Genomic DNA, 20,748 nt, shown 5'->3' on the forward strand with positions numbered 1-20,748 from the left:
TGATGACAGGAGTGCTCCCATACACTGTCAGTGATGATGATGATGATGACAGTGACAGGAGTGCTCCCAGACACTGTCAGTGATGATGATGGTGGTGACAGTGATGGCAATGGTGGTGATGTTGTACACATTTTTAGAAACAAGCATTTTTGAGACTTTGTCATGTAGCCCAGGCTGGCCATGAATGTTCAGTGTAGCCAAGGGTGACCTTGATTTTCTGGTGTTGCCTTTATCTCTCAAATGTTGCCTTTTGGGCACTGGCTACCATACCTCATTGAAACAAGCAAATCTTGAAAACATTTTCTTACTTCTCTTACATCTAAACTTTTTCTTATCTGTTTCTAGTATCTCTACTTAAAATAATATTTCTGTGTGTATGTTTGTGTATGTATGTGTTTTTCTGTGTATGATATATTTATCTTTGTCAAAATGACTGCAGTGTGTGTGTGTGCACTGTGTGTATATATGTGTGTATATGTCTGTGTCTCTCTGTATAAAGTACGTGTGTGTTTCTCTGTGTGTGCATGATATGTGTGTATTTGTTTCTGTGTGTGTCTCTCTCTGTGTGATATATACATATATATCTGTGTTAAAATGACTGAAGTGTATATGTGTGTGTTTCTGTGTGTATGTGCATAATGTGTGTATGTGTCTGCTCTTCTTCACTTTGGGTGAATAAGGGACAGACTCCTGTTAAAATGACTCATTTTGTGTATGTGTGTATATCAGTGGAACTGGAGTAAAGCAGTTGTGAGCTGCTTAATGTGTATGCTGGGATCTGAACTCTGGTTCCCACAGTAATACAGCAAGTACTCCTTGTGCTGATCTGAACTCTGGTTCCTATGGTAACAGAGCAAGTACTCCTGGTGCTGATCTGAACTCTGGTTCCCACGGTAACACAGCAAGTACTACTTGTGCTGATCTGACTCTGGTTCCCATGGTAACACAGCAAGTACTCCTGGTGCTGAGACCACCCAAGCCCATTTCTCATCTTTATCGATGGACATTTCCACACATGCAATTCCCTCTTCTGTTACCAATTCACTCAAACTTAGAGTGCTCTGTAAACCTGTAGGACTCATACTGTTTTTAGAACAGAGAAATTCTTCAAAAATAGACCAAAGAAAAAGAATTACATGAGATGTAAGACTAATATGTAGGAAAAGGAAATAGACACATCATAGTTTTGAAAGTACATTGTTTGTGGGAAATTTTTCTCACTTAAAGTCAAGCAATTTAGTTTCCTTTTTAAGTTTCTGTGGTTACAAACATTTCTTTCTAGTTTTTGTATTGGTTCTAGGATAATATTCTTTAAAGCTTCTAACAAATACAGTCAGTGAAATAAGCATTTTAAAAATGAAGGTGCGCATAGTGTGATATATCTGGAACTCCAGTGATTTGCTGCTCCAAGGCTAAGTGAGGCAGGATGGTCTCAACTTGGGCAACATAGTAAGCTATTTCCAAACAGAAAGGGAAAAATAGTGATATAGTTTCGTGTCTCAAATGTGTCAGAACTCAGGTTTGCTTATTTATGGCTTTGGGTCCTAATGTCTTGAAAATAAGTCTGATGCCCCTGACCATCACCTACACTAACTGTACTCTGTTCTTCTGGACTCGGAAAGAATGAGGAACAGACTTCTGTTAAAATGACCACAGTGTACTTTATTTAATGATTTTGGTACCTTGTGTTGCAATAAAATAAAAAAAAAATCTACAAAATCCAAATATATAAAATTTCAAGTTTTCTTTTTTTTAAAGTTTTACAAGAAAAAAAAATCAGACAACCCAGGAGATTTATTCATTATGAAGCACTACTTTCCACTTCATGTCATCACAAATTGCAACTTGCTTAACTGACCAAAATAACTATAGTACCGCAGTAGATCAAATACTCCACGCACTGTGCTTTGAGCTAGGGCACTCGGGGCCACTGCCCAGGGCAGCAGCTTCTGCCGAGAAAGACACACGTACAATCGGAATGCTAAAGGAATGTCTGGCTATGCGGGGTTGGAATATGTATATCTCTCTCTATATATTTACAGGAAGGAATTTAATAACTCATTTAACTCTTTTTTTTGTTTTCCAAATAAAATTCCAAATACATTTGTACAATGTTTACAAAGTAAGAGCACAGGACCGGCAGGTTTGCATCCGAGGCCAGGCACCGCGCTGTCCAGGGGAAGTGTCTTCACGTTGCCTGCACACACCTTATTTCTGAAATGGAGAGAGAAACACAAAAATGGCGACTGTGGATCAGAATACTATGTAAGCTGAAGTTGGGAGCTGAGAACCCAGTGTCTGTTCTCTTCAGGTCGTTCTTCATCTACCAGCACTGGTTTTTTTTTTTTTCAGAGATAAATTTAGAAAAAAATAAATGGACAGAGGAAAAAACCCACAACATATTTAAGGCAAATTAAGTAAATATATACAACCTCTCTTTATGCTGGGTGGAAGTGGTTTTTATTTTTAATTCCAAACTATGCTTAGAAAGAAACCAAAAACAGTAGAACTGGCAGATGTCGAGCTGTTTATGCCTTTTTAAAACTTCTGAAAATTGTTTCACACCAAATAACGTTTTGATATTTTCCATGAAATAATTTAATAATGGCGAAGTGAACGGTGTTTCTAAATCAGACATCAGTAGCTGAGGTAGTTACATGTGAAACTTACAGGACAAAATCATGAGCGAATGAAGAGCCTATGTCAGCAGTCCACCCTTGTCATTTGGAAGCAGGTTCACCTTGTACGATGGCTCCATACACAGCAAAGCGGTTGTCCTCACGGATATCCTTGGTTCATTCAGACTGTCAGCGTGACTGGTGCTTTCCCAAGCCCTTGCTTGGATGTAAATACAGAGGAAGCAAGCTTCCTAGTCTTCTCATTTGTAGCTAATTCTTTCATAATACATACATTGAAGTCATCATACAAAGTAACATTATTTATCATTACTGGAAATTTCAACCCTAACTGCAAAAGAATGAGAGAGAGTGGTAACTAAAAGGAGAGACAGTATTCTCTCACATTAGCTCTAAATTCAGGGTACTGCTTGGCTTCAAAGAGGACAGACATCTTGGTTTCCTATTGACTCTCTGCCTTCTGAGAACGGGAAGCCATATTCCCATCTATCACCGGGTCCTTTTGAGGCTACTGAGCTATCTGGCTATGGAGAAGAAAAGCAGGATTTTTTTCTTTTCTTTTTTCTTCTCTCTCTCTCTCTCTCTCTCTCTCTCTCTTTATCAGAAGCAAGATTCCCATTCAGGTCAACCATGTCCTCTTCCATTTTGCCCCACTGATGAGGGAAAGCGAGGCTTAAATAAACAGTTGACCAAAGAGTGGATGAAAAAGCTTTGTGAAGTTAATATATTAGTGATATAGTTGATATAAATAAACTGGGAGATTTTTCTTTTAAGCAGACGAGAATTTATCTCTGTGTGCCTGGGTTTATCACTTGTTCATTGAAAAGAATGTTAGCCAGATGCAGCCATAGAACTTGGCAGTTGTACTTACAAACAATCAGATATGTGGCGCTTGCCGAATGATGGGCCTGGAGTGAGTAATCACATGCATCTGTGCTAAAGGACGCGTTGTTGGCACTGTGCTTTTACTGCTGGTGAAAACCCTAAGCCATTGCTTCCCAGAGCTGTCCAGCCCTGGCATGCTTAGGTTCTGTGTTGCACTTGGTGATAAAACCTCTCCGTCGCATGTTCTCTCCACTGCCTCCTGCTAATCCCAGAAAACCCACCTGAAATTCAACCGAATAGTTGACTTCAGGTTTCTGTATAAAACTGAATAAAAACTGATCTTTAGTTTCATGATAGAAAGGATACACTTTTGCATTTTGAGTAGGAAGATATTGATATCGGAAGGGGATAGAAATTGAGGAATATTCAAATTACCTTGACTCATGCCTGGTACTTACATGACCAGTCTGTGCTAACAGTTTTTTTCTGGCAGTGCAGATAGTTTGAAGGTGTCACACAATTTTCTATGATATAATCATGCTGCAGAAAGCCTAATGTCATGCATTAGAAATGTTTAACCAATTTGAAAATTTAAATCTTTGATTAAGTCCAATGGAAAATAAATTTTAGAGTTCAGAAGAGATTATATCAGATGTCAACATAGTATGTAATTCAAGTGCAGTATGATTTTGAATTCATTCCTCAAGGGAAAATTTGGAAACTATTTCAATTTTTAAGACTATAAAATTTATTTTGTAGATGAGTATAATTGTTAAACAAGGGTACCCAAAGGAGCCACATCCTTAAAATATTACCCCCATTTTCTAGCATAGTTCCATGGGTATATTCTTACTTCACAGTATTGACCCTATGACTCAAAACTTGCAAATGTTTATAGCCCCAACTCATATTATATACATTTAGTTCTGGTTAAGTTTAGTCATTAAACAAGGGGACACATTGCTTTGATAGAGGTGTCCAGGATTTCACTGGGGCTGTTCTTCCTACATCTTCCTGCCTTTTTAAATCTTTCATAGGACTCACTTCTGTGTATTGCATTTATGTAGGTCCACTCATTTCAATATATTGCTGAAACTATTGTACAAGCACTTCTCTGAAATGTTTGAAATACATTTCTAACATGAAGCAATTTCAGCTCAAGAGTTCTAAACAGGAAGGGGGCTCCACATTCTTCTGTGGCAAAGGTGTTAGGAATGAAACACAAACCCAGTTAAATCATTCCAAATCAAATCTTTATAATATAGCCATCCAGGACTCGGTTCTAGAATTTCAGTTGGCATCACCAGTACTGCGTTAGACTGTACCTGGTTCTAAAAAAATGGGGGCGGCCATGCAACTCCTGAGGTATCAGAAAGGGCCAGGTTTTCTAGATGTATTTTTGAACACTTAGTACAATTCGATGTGATTAAGAAGAAAGAGACACTCCAGGTCTATATGAGAGCTGCTTCTTCTCATTAAAGGCTTGTAATTTCTACCTAGACCTCTAAGGGAAAAGTTTCTTGTGTTAACTGGAACAGCTGCTATTTCTCAGACAATTGCGGTACCCACTCTTCTTAGCTCTGTGGCGCACACGGTTCTCCATGCTCCTGCTACTTAGCGAGAGGCATGGTACTCTCTAACCCAAGTCTTTGCCAGCTCTTGCATTCTTTAAAACGCCCTATGAGGTAGGTAAACAAATATCCTCACTCTTTTATATGGGGTCAATGAGGCCAAAGTAAGTGTTGAGGTAAAGAGCTAGAGTAGGGGTCAGGACCCAGGTGTGGACAGATTCCTGGTTTCTTTACTGCTGTCTCTGCCACAAGCCCTCATGCCTGTACCCAGAATGGAATACATGCCATAGTGTAAAAAGATATTGTTTCATTTAATATCTTTAAACATGTGTAAAACAGTCACAATGTTCAACACAGGGATTTCTGCTTTTCAACTAAATTATAAATTTCACATCAATCTCCTCATAATCAAAGACCATCAAGGAAACTGCTTTTCTGTGTGCAACTTCCAATCAATTGCTCGTTTTTTGTTGTAATATCACCTGTAACACAGGTGCAGAGACTGATGACTTAAAATCCCAAGAGAAAAAGGAAAGCCAAAACCTTCAGGGTGCATGTAAGCAGTGTTTGGGCGGTGGGGGTTGTGGGCACCTCAGGTGTGGCTACAGCTGTGTTCAGGGTAGGGTACAAAACAGCAGAGTAGCAGTGGACAAACTTGGCTTAGTGGTGAGGTTTAGGTGTTCTAAACCTAAAGAAAGGAGAGACTCAAGAAGAAATTTTGTCATCTGCTCATGATGTTATTCTTGACTCTAAACGTAGGATTTCACACAATCAAAACCCTCCCTAGGTCCTTGGGAACCTTTTGCTCTGTCTTTGGAAATCTTTCAAGATGTTTTCATAGCCAAATTCCTCTTCAAGATCTTTGTTCACCTACAACAAGGGCCTCAGAGTACACTGAGCCACTGAAGAGCTCTTAAAGGGAAATAGGACAGACAGGTTGTGTGTTTTGCTGCCAGAAGGAGTGGGATCAATTCCCCAAGTTACCAGGAATCAACACACCTGGGTCAGTGTTAAGGCCCGAAGCCCTCCTTCTGGAAGGTGGCTTTCCTTCGCGGTCAGCATGTCTGTTTCCCGCTCCTGGAGAAACGTGGCAGGGATTAACTAGGGAAACCCTCACGTTACAATATTCAGAGTAAGCAGTGAGCACTTGTGAACTGGAATGACATCAGCAAACCGAATCCCAATGTTAGACAACTTGTTTGATTTGGGGAAAAAAGCCTTTCTCCTACAACTGTAGTCATAACATTCACCATGAAGTAATTCTATCAAACAATTTAAACAATTTTAGCTTTAAGAGATTATAAGTGACACGTAAAATAAAAAGTTGTATTTGAACAATAAAAAGTTAAAAATTTTGTATTTTCCTTAAACCATTCTGTTCAGTAGATTTTGTAAATGTTTAAGATTTACAAACAGCAGAATAATGATAAAATAATAAAACATAATTCTAGCAAAGGCTAAAAGAAGTTTCCTTGTGTAGGAAAGCTGCTGCAAGGCCTCGAAGAACAGCCATGTTCAGGAGGTCCTCACGCAGTTGTGTTTAGCCACCCGACCCCTTCCACCCACACGCCTTCAGAAAGAAAATAAAAGTAGGCCACAATTGCTCTGCACGATTTATTTCTCTTTGCACAGCAAAGAGAACCGTTAGCAGCAGAATGTCTCCAACAAAAGATTCCTACGCCAGAAAGTTAAGTTCCACCGGCCACGCCTGAGCAGTTTGTCTGTGTGCACGCCAGACAACAGGATGGGAAACCATAGGCTTGGAACTTCTGGACTCCTGCAGAGAGTTTCCAGATACATGCCATGACAAAACCATAGGTGCTGCTTGAGCGGCCGACTTCTTGATTACTCCTAGGGGTATTTGCATTCAGGTGGACAGTCTTTACTTTTAAAGAATGCTACAGTGTCTACTTTGGTTTGGTGAAAATTGCTCGGTAATCATCTGGAAAATTCAAAGAAGCCAGTCATGAGGAACAGTCAGATCTTTGGGGTGATCAACAGTCTAGTGTATTTTGTCTTGGTGGGAAAATTGCATAACTGTCCTTTTGTTTTCTTCTGTTGTTCTGAAAATGACTTGCACAGACTCAGGAGTCTCGGAATAGGTGCACAGATCAGGTGGCTGACTGATGGACTCAAGATCCAAACTGTGTTACGAGAAGGATGATACTGGCTGAACTGGGTTGTGTGTGTTTGAACACAGACCTGTTGTGACTGACATATTTACAATGGGATGATGAGTAAGGCCATGGTAACCCTGAATCTCATTGTTATTAACAGAGGGATAATTAAATACTTTATGTATAATACGTAAGGGCGATTTATAATCTCTTGTTTTATTATTCACCAGCAGCTCTTGATGTATAGAGCATTACAGGATCACTAATCAAGGAAAACCACCAGAGCTAAGGTTTTCTTAGAAAGAGCCAGTCTTGAAATGGAGCTTCCTCTATGACTCCCATCTTCCCACATTAGCCAGGCCTTGTTCCTTTATAAGAGGACATGCGCATTGCCATAATTACAGAATGGCAGAAATTAGTTTACGTGGCTACTTTAAAAAAAAACTTAAGTGTTCCTAACAAGAGATGGACAGGTTTTTCTTGGCTCTGTGCCTTGTTAGAAACCTTCTATCCTGGTACCCAACACTATTATGGTCACACGTACTCCTGAGCCTTATTAGGGAGCACTGTTATTGTTCCTATGTCCCCACAGTTAACCAGTTCATGGTACCCTACACAGGAGGGTGTAGGGTTAGAAAACAAACATATTTCAGCATGTTAACCGGTGACGGTTACCTTTCTACCATTCAATTTTAATGGTTACACCCAGAGATCACTCTCAAAATAACTTGCCTGGGTACCAGCATGGATTCCTAGGAGTGCTCTCAGAAGCTCTGGGAACATCCTGCTAGAGCCACCAAAGTGCTTCTATGGGGACACAGCGATCTCACTCCATCTTCTTCTTTCAAAGCGCTTAATGGACACCCTTGACTTTTACTCTTTTATCTAGATCTACCTTCTAAAACCGAAGCCAAAAGAGTATAAGGAAAGTTTAATGAGGCCACACGCACGTCACACTCTCGCATACTCTATAACTGAACTCTGACAACTTCATTTTCACCTTTATTTGAAAAAGAGAAATGAAAGAAATCACGGTTGTAAATTCTTTGTCCGCCTGTCTTCTTGTAAATGAAAATGTTGGCATTAATGCCATTTGGTTGGTCACCTTTCAGGTCATAACCGAGATTGTATGTGATCTGAGAAGCCATAGGCTAGTTGATTCCTTGTTGAAATGGATACTGGCTTGGAACTGATAATGTTACCACTTAGGAAGGCAGGCATCAAATTACTCTGTAACCACCTCTTTAAGTTCAAACTGCAGATTTCACCTCTGACACTGAATTATCAACGAAAGCTTTACACATTGGTTATTATCATGCTGACATGGAACAAACCAAAAGCAGCGATGGTACTCAAGATCACTTATTAAAAGATAACAGACTCTTTTCATTTCCAAGAGGGTTTCCATCCCCTTGAAGCAAGTCCCTTTGACCCATACCCATCTCTCTGAGCTATACAAGCCCCCAGGAATTCCTTGGCTTATTTTTTTTTAAAGCAGTTCTTACTAGAAAAGGTAAAGAAAGAGGATGGATACCACGGACACTGACGGCATTTGTGGTGAGAGACCAGGTAGCACGATTTCCTCAGCTCTGCGTCTCAGAGGTCCTTCTCTTCAGGCGTGGACACGTCAGGGCACAGCACTGAACAAGTGCCCCTCTGCCATCTGCTGATTCGTGTTCTCTCCTAGTAGTTTGATTATAATAGTACAAGTCAAGAATTTCCAAGGTTTAAGTGTCTGTTAGATTAATGAACTGCAATTCATCTCCAGTAAAACTTGACAAGTTCCAAGGTGTTTCTGTAAAAAAAGAAGGGGACCCAAGCATGAATAGTCTGAGCTATGTGGCAGCTTTGGCTGTGTCTGAGGGTCCTGGCTCGTTCCACTCCTTAGTTCTCTTCACAGAGCTCCATGACTCTAATTCTGACCAAGGACAATGCTTCCCCTTAAGCCTTTGGAACCGATTCTGGAGACCTAGCCCTTATTATGTACAGCACTTTCGAAGGGTTCGCAAGGGAAGCTGAGTATGTCAGTGTTGTGAAAGCAAGTTCTAATTCTTTCACCAGCTGGCTGGTGTCCTCTGGTTACAGGGTGGGGCCCCATTTTTCCTGTTTTTGAGCAGAATAAAAAAAATAATCATGGGGCCTCCACAGAAAACCACAGGTCAACGTTTAATTGCCGTGTGAACTTCATGGTACTCAACACACTCAAATCAAGTGCTGGCTTGGGTTGCAGTGTAAGTGTGCGTTAGGACACTTTGTAAGTTTGGGATAAAAACAGAAATTTCTTCCAGTGATGGAAGCTTAAAATGTATTTTCCACACACTTAGGGGTACCTTAGAACTTACTGAGAATGAACTAATTTGAAATAATTAGGTGTTGATTGGATACAACTCCATACCAGAATGCCACTACAGTAGTTAAATTAAATTAGCTTAAACCCAACATCTCCATTTGTTCCCATTTGCAACACTTGAAGTAAGAATGTGATTAATTCCATTTTAATGCAAATTAAGCAGTAGAGAAAGGAAAGGACAAACCGGTTTAATCTGGTAGATCCAAGTATAATAAAAACACAAGACCTCGCATTTTCTGAAACTCTAATAACAGAGTAGGTGGCAGGTTTCAGTACTAGCACAAAAGAAAATTTTGTGTTGTACCATGTTGCTAATATTTGCTTATTATTTTAATTAATTAATTTGATGTTAAATGAGGTCTTTGTTCTGCAAGCATCTCATCCACAACTATACGCTTCTATTGTGTGCCTAAATGTCTAAAAAGTGATGACCTGGGGTTGGACGTAATGATGGTGGCTTGAAGCTCTGTGGCCAGGATGTGGTGTCACGGTTCCCTTCTCTTCCTTTGAGCAATGACGTAGGGCTCACAGTTATGTAGATGCTGCATGTCTGTCGGTGTGTGCCAATTGCTTATGGGTAGTTAGAGGGAAATCCTAGAAAAGTTCCTGTTTCTTTACTGTTCACTGTAGAGTTTCTAAGTATAGATGGTGGTGAGGGCAGCATCAGTGTGCTAGAGCAGAAAAGGGTAGGAGATGAGGCCTGGGAACCAGCTGAGCAGCGGAAAACCTACTGTCAGTTGCTAGGACAAATGCTGCCTTGTACCTGTTTGCTGTCTAGGGGCTGTGGTCACAAGGGTCAGGCTTGCTGAGTAAATGACCAAGGGAATCAATAAGGGTTTTCTACATGACCCTGATTGCAAAGCTTTCCTGATTCCAGTTGTTTTTATCTACAAAACAATGGGAATTTCCTTTAATATTCTATTAAAATTACTGAGCTCTGATTTAACAGCATTTCTCCAAGACCTGCTTAACTTAAAGCAGGAGGATAGATACTGCTTTGCATTTGCCATTGAAACCGACCCTTGCGAGAATTTTAAAAACCAAAAGCATATTGGGAAATGATTTGGTTTATTATCTGCTCCTTTTTCAGCATCTGATCAAGCTACACACACAGTTCCTATGTAATGCACGTTCTGAAGTAAGGGCCTCGATGGGCAGATTAGCCATCCCCCTTCTAGTTCACTGCCTCTAAACTGGAGGGGCGGGGAAAGAACATGCCAAATGTTTTAGAATTCAGCAACTATTTAATAAACATTGGTATAGTCTTTGAATCTAATTCTTCAACTTAAGATGATGTTTCTAGATTAGTGCTAATGCTTTAAAAATCCTCTTAAACTCTTGTCACATAAGATAGTAAACAAAATTTAATAAAAAATAAGGCAATGGGAATAAATTACTTTATAGCATGAAAATGATGTCATCTCAGAGTCTCTCTCTTTCACTAAGTAGATTTGATAACTTATTTTTTTAGTCTCCCTAATTGGGTAATGATGTGAGACATATGTAGACTATGAGGAAAGAAGTCCCAGGTTACTTTATATTTCCGAATTTTTTAGTGCAGATCGGGGTCATGGACTGGGAACTACTGCCTAAATGGAAAAACAACACTGATCCACACATAAGGAGTCAGAGTTGAAGTAGTATTCAGGTTCATGTGATAGAGACTTTTATTTCTTACCATCAATAGTTCTTTGAGGTTTTCATTTTGGTAGACTTCCTTGAGTTTTATGAAATGTTCCTCAAAAAAAATTGGGACATGATTCTGGTTTTCTATTCAAATTACTGAATCAAAAGTAGGCTTGGTGAGGCTGCCACAATTCTTAAAAATCTTTTAGTTGGTAGAAGTTGGGCCTAACTTTTATTTCTAGGTTTCCCTAGCCTAGTTGTGGTGCCTTTGGCAAGCCACTTACTGTCTCTGAGCTGAAGCTGTGTCATACAAAAATGCTATCATTCACCATTGGTTGTGAGGTGTTCATGCGACCCCAGAGGTAAGGGTTGTCAGCACAGCACCAGCATACAGTGAATTCTTCAAAATGATACTCTCATATGCTATGGAAATCAAACAGCAAGGAAAGCTACAGGCAAACAAGCTAGCCAAAGCAGCATTAACTTAGTTTGTTTTTGTGCTTGTGTTTGTCAGTATAATATGCAGACCTTTTACCCGATTGATTAGACAAGTCAGAGGCAGCAAGCCTCCTTGAGTAGCAAAGCCTGGGCTATCCAGTTTTCTAAGTTTTGCATTTTGGGGCAGGGTTACTGCATGCAATAAACAAGAGTCTAATTATTGCTTCCTTGTGGAATCCAGGGAAAATTTCAGGTAGAGGGTGAGGTTGCTGAATGCCTTGACCACCCTCTGGAGAGTTTCTGAGCCCCTCATTTCTGTGGGCACATGGCTGCTTGCCATGTCTTCCATTTGGCTCTCTGCGGTGGAAGCTGCTTGTGAGTAGCCTAATTGCTACAATTAGTAAAATTAAATGACTCATTATGTTTTTATCCAATTCCACCCACATGCAGCAGTTTTCCTTTCAAATGGCTAATGTTCCCGTTGAGGCTGTCCGTCACAAGAAAGAATCCAGAATCTTGCAGTGGGCCTATTTTCAGAATAGCAACTGGACAAGACCTGTTGGCAGAGAGCTCTGTCATTATCTGATGCTAATATAGGTGTCTGAGAGAGGAGAAAGGATGTCGTCTAGTAATTAGGTCATCTCCCGTTTGGATATACAGGCTGGGGAAAGAGGCTCAGCAATGGGAACTAAAGTGAAACCACCAATTCCTAGTCACATAGAAGCATCAAATGTTGGGTGGCAGAGGGCTACCACGAGTCAAAGCTGGCAGATGTGACAACTTTGTTTATAAAAGTGTCACTGGATTACTAGTCAAAGGAGTGGGAAATGATTTGTGTCCATCAGTAAACTGATAACAAGGTCCGCCTCAGTGCTGCTGTGTTGTCAGCTTCCGGCTCCCCCGTTCTCCCAGAGCTGGATTCTGATAGACAGTTGGAACTATTTTAATTCTCCTTGAAAACCTAAAAATGCAGGCATCTACTCCAAGCTTTATATAGAAACAGTCATGGCTAATGGCAAAGATTTGTGGGGAAAGCAAGGGAGTACGTATTTAGTCTGGAAAGTGGTTCATTAGAAACAAATTCTCTGGAGTCTTGTCTAAACATTGTGTCAGAACTTGCATCCCCCCAGTAGCATCAGCTGCATTTGAAAGTGACTGCACAGCCATGCTCAACCGTGTGTGAACATACAGGCTTTCCTTGGCTTAGTCCAATGGATTCCACGATTTGGGGTGATACAGAAGTTCTCAATCAAGCCACTTAAGTGATGAGAAGCTTAAGGAGGGTAAAGTTCACCCAAGCTAAAAAGCAAGGAATTGCATGTTTTATAGGCCTGGACCGTAAGGACAGTTGATTTAAAAAAATACATAGAAGATTCTTGTCTAAAAGGTTCCATGTCAATAACATACCATTGCCTAGGCATTGAAGAACAGAATGTACTTTATTCTTGTCATCTATATGTTAGCAATAAGGGATTTCAAAGAGTCATGGAGATTTAGGCTACTCCATGAATTTCTAAATTTATGTGTGTGTGTATACTAATATAATATGAGTGTCTGTCTTTCTGTCTGTGTCTGTGTGTATATTACATGTGTGTGAAAGGACATGTGTGCTATGGTGTGTATGTGGCGGTCAAAGGACAACTTTGTAGAGTTACTTCTCTTCTTTCAACTTTACATGGGTTTTAGGGTTCAAACTGAGGTCAGGTTTACACCATTGTGCACTGACAAGTTTTATTACTGAGTCATCTTATAGGCACAAAATTTCAAAAATCTATTATCTATCTATCTATCTATCTATCTATCTATCTATCTATCTATCTATCTATCTACTTAATGTATATGTGTGTGGGCAATCACCTGCCATGACATGTATGTGGAGAGTAACTTGGCAGTTAGCTCTCCCTTCTACCATGTGGGTTCTGGGGGACTGAACCCATACTATCAGGATTAGAGGCTCCTTGGCCTGCTAAACCACATGGTTAGCCCATATTCACTTATGCATAAAATAAACTGTGTGCCTAGAGATTCACTGTTTTTCATTTATCCTCAGAGTTCAGTCATCTCCCAATTACCTGTGTAACTTGCCTGTTGCTGACACTTGAGTTACAGAATCTTAAGCTCTTAGTCAGGGAATTATTTCATTTGTTGTGTCAGTGGGATTCATCACAAATGAGCTGTCCCAGAGGGTCTGAAAAGGTGGTTGCTGGACTGGACAAGACCCAGGGAAGCAAGATGATGTAAGCATCTAGGGAATGCCCAGGACATCGTTCTTGGGCAGCAGAGAGGCATGGGAAACTGCTTTTCTTCCATACGAATGAACTTTCAGCATGGTTAAGATGTATATCTGTGTGTTCTTTAAGTACGGATTAATTCAGAAACGCTAGTTAGAGAGATTTTCTTTCTGTTTAGAAAACATCACCATCCCATGCAAACAATGACTGCCATGAGATAGCAAGATTATCCTTTTACGTGAATGGAAGTAGAGTCCGCCGAGGCAGTATTATCAGCCTCAGACAGAGCCCCTCGTTTCCACCTGGATGCCAGCCATTGGGCACCCTTTCTGGTTATTTTCCAGCTACTCTGTGCAGAGCTTCATGTCAGAGGAGAATACAATTTTAGGAAGAATTAAAATTGCTCATTTGTGGATTGATGCTGCCTCACTGCATCCCGCCTCGTAACTCTGGAGCCTGAGTTTATGTTCTACAGCAGTCTGAGCTCAGTGTCTGCTCTCTGAACCGGCAGAACCAGATTAAGTCCTGTTGGAGTGATATTATGATGGTTGCTTGCTTTTTTTACATTGGAGAGCCACAACTGTAACACGGCAGATAACTTGTTTTTTCAACAAGACTCCATCATTCACTGAAATGTCATGATCCTCCCACAAGTCAGACCCACGAATATTTACTGTATTTGGGGAATGACTGGAAATTCAAGCTTTTTATACCTATATTGTTACTGAGACAAAGTCCAGCACATTTTTTCCTATTTATACTACAGCTCTTTTAACCCTTAGCATGCTGCACATGAGATGAAGTTGAGAAGGAAGTTAGAACTTACGTGATCCAAGAGCGGGTGCTCCCATTGGCTTGTTTGGCTGGTCACTATGGTGATGTTAACGGCTGTACACTCACAATCAGAGCTGTAGATCCCTTGGGAAAGGCAGACTCCAAAGCTCATCAGTGAAAAGTTGTCTTGGAACTAATAAAGTTGATAGCGCATGGTTCTGCACACCGGTGGAGAACTACCCAAAATGATCGTGATTTCCTTCTACACTGGAACAGGATAATGTCCACCATTTGCCTAGAAGACGAGGGTCCTCCTTGAAGCTTTACTGGCAGCAAGGGAATTTTCTCCATTCCAACAAAAGATTAGTGAATTGTAGTGGAAATCTTGCTTGAAGGGTCAAATCATTGAGTATTAGGAAATTTGTCTGATAAAAATTGTCTGTCTTAAAAAATTATTTTGAGCCCTCTGTCCTTTCCTGTGGATGTTACTTTGGGGACCACAGTCTTTGGATGACTCATTTATTATGGGTGGTGGCTCTAGATCTTGACTATTTTCAGTGAAGAGTTAAATGAAACTGACTTTCTTCCTTTTTTATTTTTGATAACTTGACTAATCTTTAATATATCAGTTGGGTTAGTATAAAACCAGGGAAGAAAGTTTAAGACATCTTCCACTGTGGTCAGATTGTTCTAATGGATGGATGAACAAAATCACTTCCATCTTTGATTTCCTGGGAGACACTGATCAGTTTTCGCAAGCCCTTTCTAATTAGGCCACTTCCCTCTTTACTTGATGCTCTGATAGCACCCTGGTCAGATTCCTGGGCCGTCAAATTGCAAAAAGGAAGGTGATGTCTCCAGGGCCAAGTGTTTTCAATCTGTTGAGGCAGGCTGATGAATCTGTTGACTGGATTCTGACATTCCAAGTGAAGATGACATTTAATGTATTTTTAAATAATTCCAAGTCTATAAAAAAAGCAACAATGCCTATATGTACACCCTATATTTTTATTACAAAAATATTGAAATAATCCATGAGTTATTCCACTCTGCACCAACTATAAAAAAATACTATCAAAGTTTGACCGGCACTTTTAATGCAACGCAAAGCACCATGACCAAGGACACTGAGAACAGAAAGCGGGAATGTTTACTTGCTGGACGGAGGTATTTAAAACTCAGAAGCTTGTGGTAAGAGCGAGACTTTACAGATGATTTGAGTACACATCTTAGCTGATGGAGTGGTACGCCCTCAAGCAGTCCAGGCCGTCTCCTTAAAGCATCCACACTGCATCTGTGTGCTCACGCCTGCTAAAAGGTTTCCCAAAGTCTCAAGGAGACACGTCACTTTGACCTTGAGTGGGAGAGGGTAAGTCTGTACAGAGTTGGACAACCTGATTATTCTTCTCTTGTCTGCTTTGGGATGCCACTTCTTCTCTGTTTTGGGGGATTCCATGCCAGTTCTGCGGACTGGACACAGTTTGACGCTAGGAGGACGTGGCATGTGGTCGCCATGCTCACTCTGTACCTGGAAACAGCCCTCCCTCTCCTGCGGCTCTGTGGGTGCATTCTGATACCAACTGCACACACCTGAGAATCTGACTCTCCTCCTGCCCCTCCCCCAACTGCTCTTTGCATATAAACTGTATTTTTGCAATTGAATACTGAATCATGACTATAATTTAATTTCCATTATGGATTTGAGCTACTTGGTCTCATCCAAAGCCACACATGAGCTGCATAGGATTTCTGTCATAAAAGATGCCCTCAACTGCAAAACCTAGAGTAAGAAACAAATCCTGAAATGTGTAGAAAGAGAACCATTCGATCAATGCTAGTGTATGTGTAAACACTTGAGTTTGCCATCCCCTGCACAGGCTTCGCCACATATGCTACTGGCTTCCAATGAGAAAATGGTTTATGATATCTTTCTAAGCACTGTTGCTTCCTTTCTGGAGTCTGTTGTGAACTTTGCATCAAGGAAATCACCTAAGCTCTTATTTTTGAGATTTAATTTGATTTTACGTGTCTGGGTATTTTGCCTGCATATATGTTTGTGCACCATGTGTGTGCAGTGCCGGAGGAGACCAACAGTGGGCATTGGAGCTCCGGGAACTGGAGTTGCAGGCAGTTAGGAGCCACCAAGTGGGTGCTGAGAACCAAACCTGCCTCCTTTGGAAGAGCAGTCAGTGCTCTTAACTACTGGGTCATCTCTCCAGCTTCACTTCAACTCTTGATAGCGCGCTGGTGGTGCTGGTGGTCATAGTGGTGATGGTGGTGGTGGTGGTGGAGGTGTGTGTGTGTACGTATGAACATATTTATGCAAACATCAGTAAACTCCATCAAAATACCTTAATGATTAGAGGCAACATGTTTTTCATAATAATGGTACCCTCCGGTGAATGTGCTCCAAGCCTGTGCTGGAGGAATTTGGTAACAACAGTCATATTAGGCTGGCATTGCCCCTTTAGGTGGAGTAAGAGACTCTCAGCACTGCCCGCTTGAATGGGACACCAGCCACAGGCAGTCAGCTAATGGAAGATCAAACCATACCATGACAATGTTTGGACTAAGAACACATAGCTCGTTGCCCTACTCTTTGATGAAGGGTCACTATCGCCACAGCCCTGCTGTCATCTCTTCATGGGGACCTTGTGGCTTCTTCTGTTTTATAAAGTAGTTTCATACTCCAGCCTCTCCTGAATAAGGGCATCGTCCTTGTACTGCAGCCTTGGAGGAGATGGGGAACATTCAAATGCTAAAATGGCCTTTCTCAGGCTCCGGTCCAACACGTGTCTCTCCCACGCCGGGTACCTATTCCTGAACAGGTCAATTTTAATGACTGATTCTTCAATCCGTGGCGGTCGAGATGACGGTGTGGGCGGTGCCGTTGGTCTCACCTGAAACACAGGGACGCATCCATCCCGCTCTGAAAACTTCTGGTCGCGGTCGCCAGCAACACTGCGGTTGTTGGAGATGGACCGTAGTGTGCTTGTGGCCACTTCCGGAGGCAGAGAGAAGGCAGTAGCAGGGTCGTCACAAGCACAACTTGGTGACTGCCCAAATCTGGGCCCGTTGGGGTGGAAGAAGGCATAGTACATCAGCATAAAAACAATGCCTGTTAAAAAGCTGCTGAAAACCACGCACAGTGCCGGGATGGCAAAGGCGTCCGCAATCTGGGGAGCTTTGTAGAGGTACCAGAGGGCACTCAAGGCTGTGTTTTCCAAAAGGATTACAAAATAGTAAATGAACAGCCTGCAGCGTGTCCTGCCTTCCTTGACATTGAACCAACTGAAGATGTAGATGATGCCCACTACCATGTCAAACACAATCTCTTCCCATTTGGTGATGCAGAACTCCGTCTCACAGTGGACGATCCAGAAGGTCATGATGCACCAGTGGAGCACGATGAAGATCCCGAAGTAGAGCTGGAATACTGAGGCGAAGAGGGCGAACGTGATGACCCTGGCTGCGATGGTGAAAAAGTGCCAGCAGAACTGGATGATGACGGCCATGTAGCTGATGGGCTTTTTGTCGTCTCGGGAGTCCCGCAGAGCCTTCTGGTAGGAGGCCAGGGCCCAAGCCAAAGATACAAGGGAGGCTGCCGCTGTGAAACCTGCAATGGCAAACAGGAAGACAGTTGTCAAAAGTGAGAGGAAGTGATGGTAGAGGAAGTCAAGGCACGTGGGCCTGGTGTCTTGGGACGGGCTAGCTAGACTGCATCAGATGCTATGAATGTCTGAGTTTTACTGGACTAAACAACCACATGGAAGTCCTAGAAGTTCTCTACGAAATGACAGAATTCTGAAAAGGTCTGAGTTAATGGGACCACAAAAGCTGGCACAAGGTCTGAGATTGGGAAATGTCGTGGAACTAGCTTGTGTGTAAGCCGACCAAGGACCCTGCTTTGTTGAGTGGGGAAATGGCCATGGGCTGCTGCTCCAGCTTAAAAAAAAGTCTTGCGTTCATATGTGACTGTTGCCTGCTTTTGAAACCAATATCCTTGTTTAAAAGTGCTGATCCCTTTCAGCTTGGAGTGTCTTTCTTTGTTTAAGAGGGACAGTGGTGGATGAAGCCAGACGTACTAACAGTTGGTTTCCTTTCCTACTTCCAAGCAAGAATGATATGTAGCCCATTCCCAAAGGTGGTTCACTCCTTTATGATAAAGACTTTTCCATGGAACAAATTTGTTTTTATTTTTTGTGACACCTGGGGTGCTGCTCCTCTGAACGTCACCCAGTATTCTCCCCGAAGGTTTTGTACCTGCCTACTGCCTTATCCTTGAAGAAAGAAATGTCTGCTCCCTGGCGTTTCACTCTTTGCTTTTCATAAATTAATAGTTGCTCGGAAATCACTTTCGTGACTTTATCATCAGCTCTGTCTGGCTGATAGTCTCTCAGAAAGCAGGATCTTTCCATTGCTTTCCTACACTCTAGCTCTACCCAGTATCTCTCAAAGTTCACGTGTATGGTCCAGATGTAGACACTGTTAACCTTCAAACATGAACCTCCCTGGAAGACTTCTTTGGGAGAATTGTGTTTTGTCAGTCTGTGTGGCAGCTGGCTTGCTTCAGGAACAATGACATTTTTTTTTTTCTCCGAGACTAAGAAGGTCTCATGGCTTGTAAAGTTCATCTGACTTTTCCCTTCCCAGACCTCTCACCAATCATAGATGGGCTGCACCATTCCTTTTTTTTTCTTATTTGGAAACAGATGGAATAGATACTTTTCTCTAAAAGTATTTTGTTGAAGAAACCTTGCTTGCTCCCACTAATGAGAAATGAATTTTAAAGAGCAGTTATGAAGGGAAAGAGTAAAACTGACGGGAAACAAAACAAAGCAAACAACAGCCAAACACTGAGTTCCGACCACCACTTCTTACCAATCTTCTTTGAATGCCCCTAAGTATTCATAAATAATAGTTCCCAGCAGGCACTTCTACCTTGCCCCCCAGGAATCAAGCAGGAAACCTGTTCCTTTTTGTCAGTATGGAGACCTTCAGATGATTTTCCAGCAAGCATGCACATTGCTAATGCTAGAAGTCTTCCTCAGCTCTGCATGTCCAGAGACCACCATACAAAGGAGTTTATGATAATTCTATTCCTGCACCATGGAAAGTATCAGTTACAGAAAATTCAGGAATGAAAACCGAAGAAAGAGTATAAAAAACAAGCAAGCAAACAAAGAAACAAACATCAAACAAGCCAACCAGAGAGAGAGAATGGGAAACCAAAGGTGACAAGATAATCTATGTGATGAATTTGATCACATTCTGATGACTTTATGATCAAAGATGGTGTCATTTTAATCTCAACATCTGTACCGCACAGCCTAGGGAGCTGTTCATCTTCTCTCTGTATCTGCACTTTTTGCAGACTTACAGCCTGCATAGCCCTTTTCTGGAGATGGTCCCACATAGGCTAGCCCTGAGTTCCAATCCTCATGCCTCATTCCTGACCACTGGGGTGACTGTGTGCTGTAAGCAGCCTCTTGAGAAAGTTGTACTCTATGTATTGAAGGTGATTCCTGTTGCTGGGCTGTGAAGCCTCTGCTCTTTCCGCATGCTGCCTTCCTTCAGAAAAGCCCCAAGTGGAGAACACCTGGGAAAGACAATTGTTTAACGCCAGGTTTCCGCAGACCAAAGATGGCTTTGATTTGACCAGGGAAACTGTTACTAAAGTAACAGTAGCTTCTGTTTTCTGTATTGAACATCCTTAATCCAAAAAAGGAAAAAAAAAATCCTAAAGGCTCCTAAATCCCTAAGTTCTGTGTGCTTACATGGCATTGCAGGTAGAAAGTTCCCTACCTGGCCTCATGGGATTGGCTTACAGTCAAAATGCAGTTGCACTAAAAATACTGTGCAGAGTGACTTTTAGAGCATGCGTGCAAGTTTATGCGACACAAATGAACACGTTTGATCTAAATCTCGTATTTAAGAATGTATAAGCAGAGCAAAACAGTTATTCTGAATTCTTGCACCATAATTCAAAATTTGAAATATTTCTGGTTCTAAATTTTTTAGATAAAGTCTCAACTTGTAGTAGCTGAAGGACATGTCATCATAAAGGTTCCTGTTACCAAATGCAGAAAAATAGAAAATTAATTGCTTCCAAACTTCCCTGCAATCTTTATGAGCAAGTCTACCCATCTGACACACTGGGGATTGAAGATGACAGGCTGG

The 20,748-nt window shown here is 41.4% G+C and overlaps 1 protein-coding gene across 5 annotated transcripts in view; it reads right to left on the bottom strand.

The window, feature by feature from the left end:
• Window positions 1-1,636: 1,636 nt before the first annotated feature.
• The window catches only part of Xkr4 (XK related 4), a 333,993-nt gene continuing 314,881 nt past the window's right edge, over window positions 1,637-20,748 (bottom strand). Inside the window, exons 3-5 of one of the 5 annotated variants that reach the window (XM_075967049.1) lie at window positions 14,621-18,184; window positions 8,697-8,944; window positions 1,637-8,047 (exon numbers count right to left, since the gene is read on the bottom strand). In XM_075967049.1, the coding sequence (XP_075823164.1) occupies window positions 17,238-18,184 (947 nt within the window). In that variant the 3' untranslated portion in view covers window positions 1,637-8,047; window positions 8,697-8,944; window positions 14,621-17,237. Of the gene's footprint in view, window positions 8,945-14,620; window positions 18,185-20,748 lie in introns of all 5 variants that reach the window. The other 4 variants (XM_075967051.1, XM_075967048.1, XM_075967050.1 and 1 more) reach the window with 4 other exon arrangements.

The sequence above is a fragment of the Microtus pennsylvanicus genome, chromosome 3 (genome assembly GCF_037038515.1).
Source record: "Microtus pennsylvanicus isolate mMicPen1 chromosome 3, mMicPen1.hap1, whole genome shotgun sequence".
In the NCBI taxonomy this organism is placed as follows: Eukaryota; Metazoa; Chordata; class Mammalia; order Rodentia; family Cricetidae; genus Microtus; species Microtus pennsylvanicus.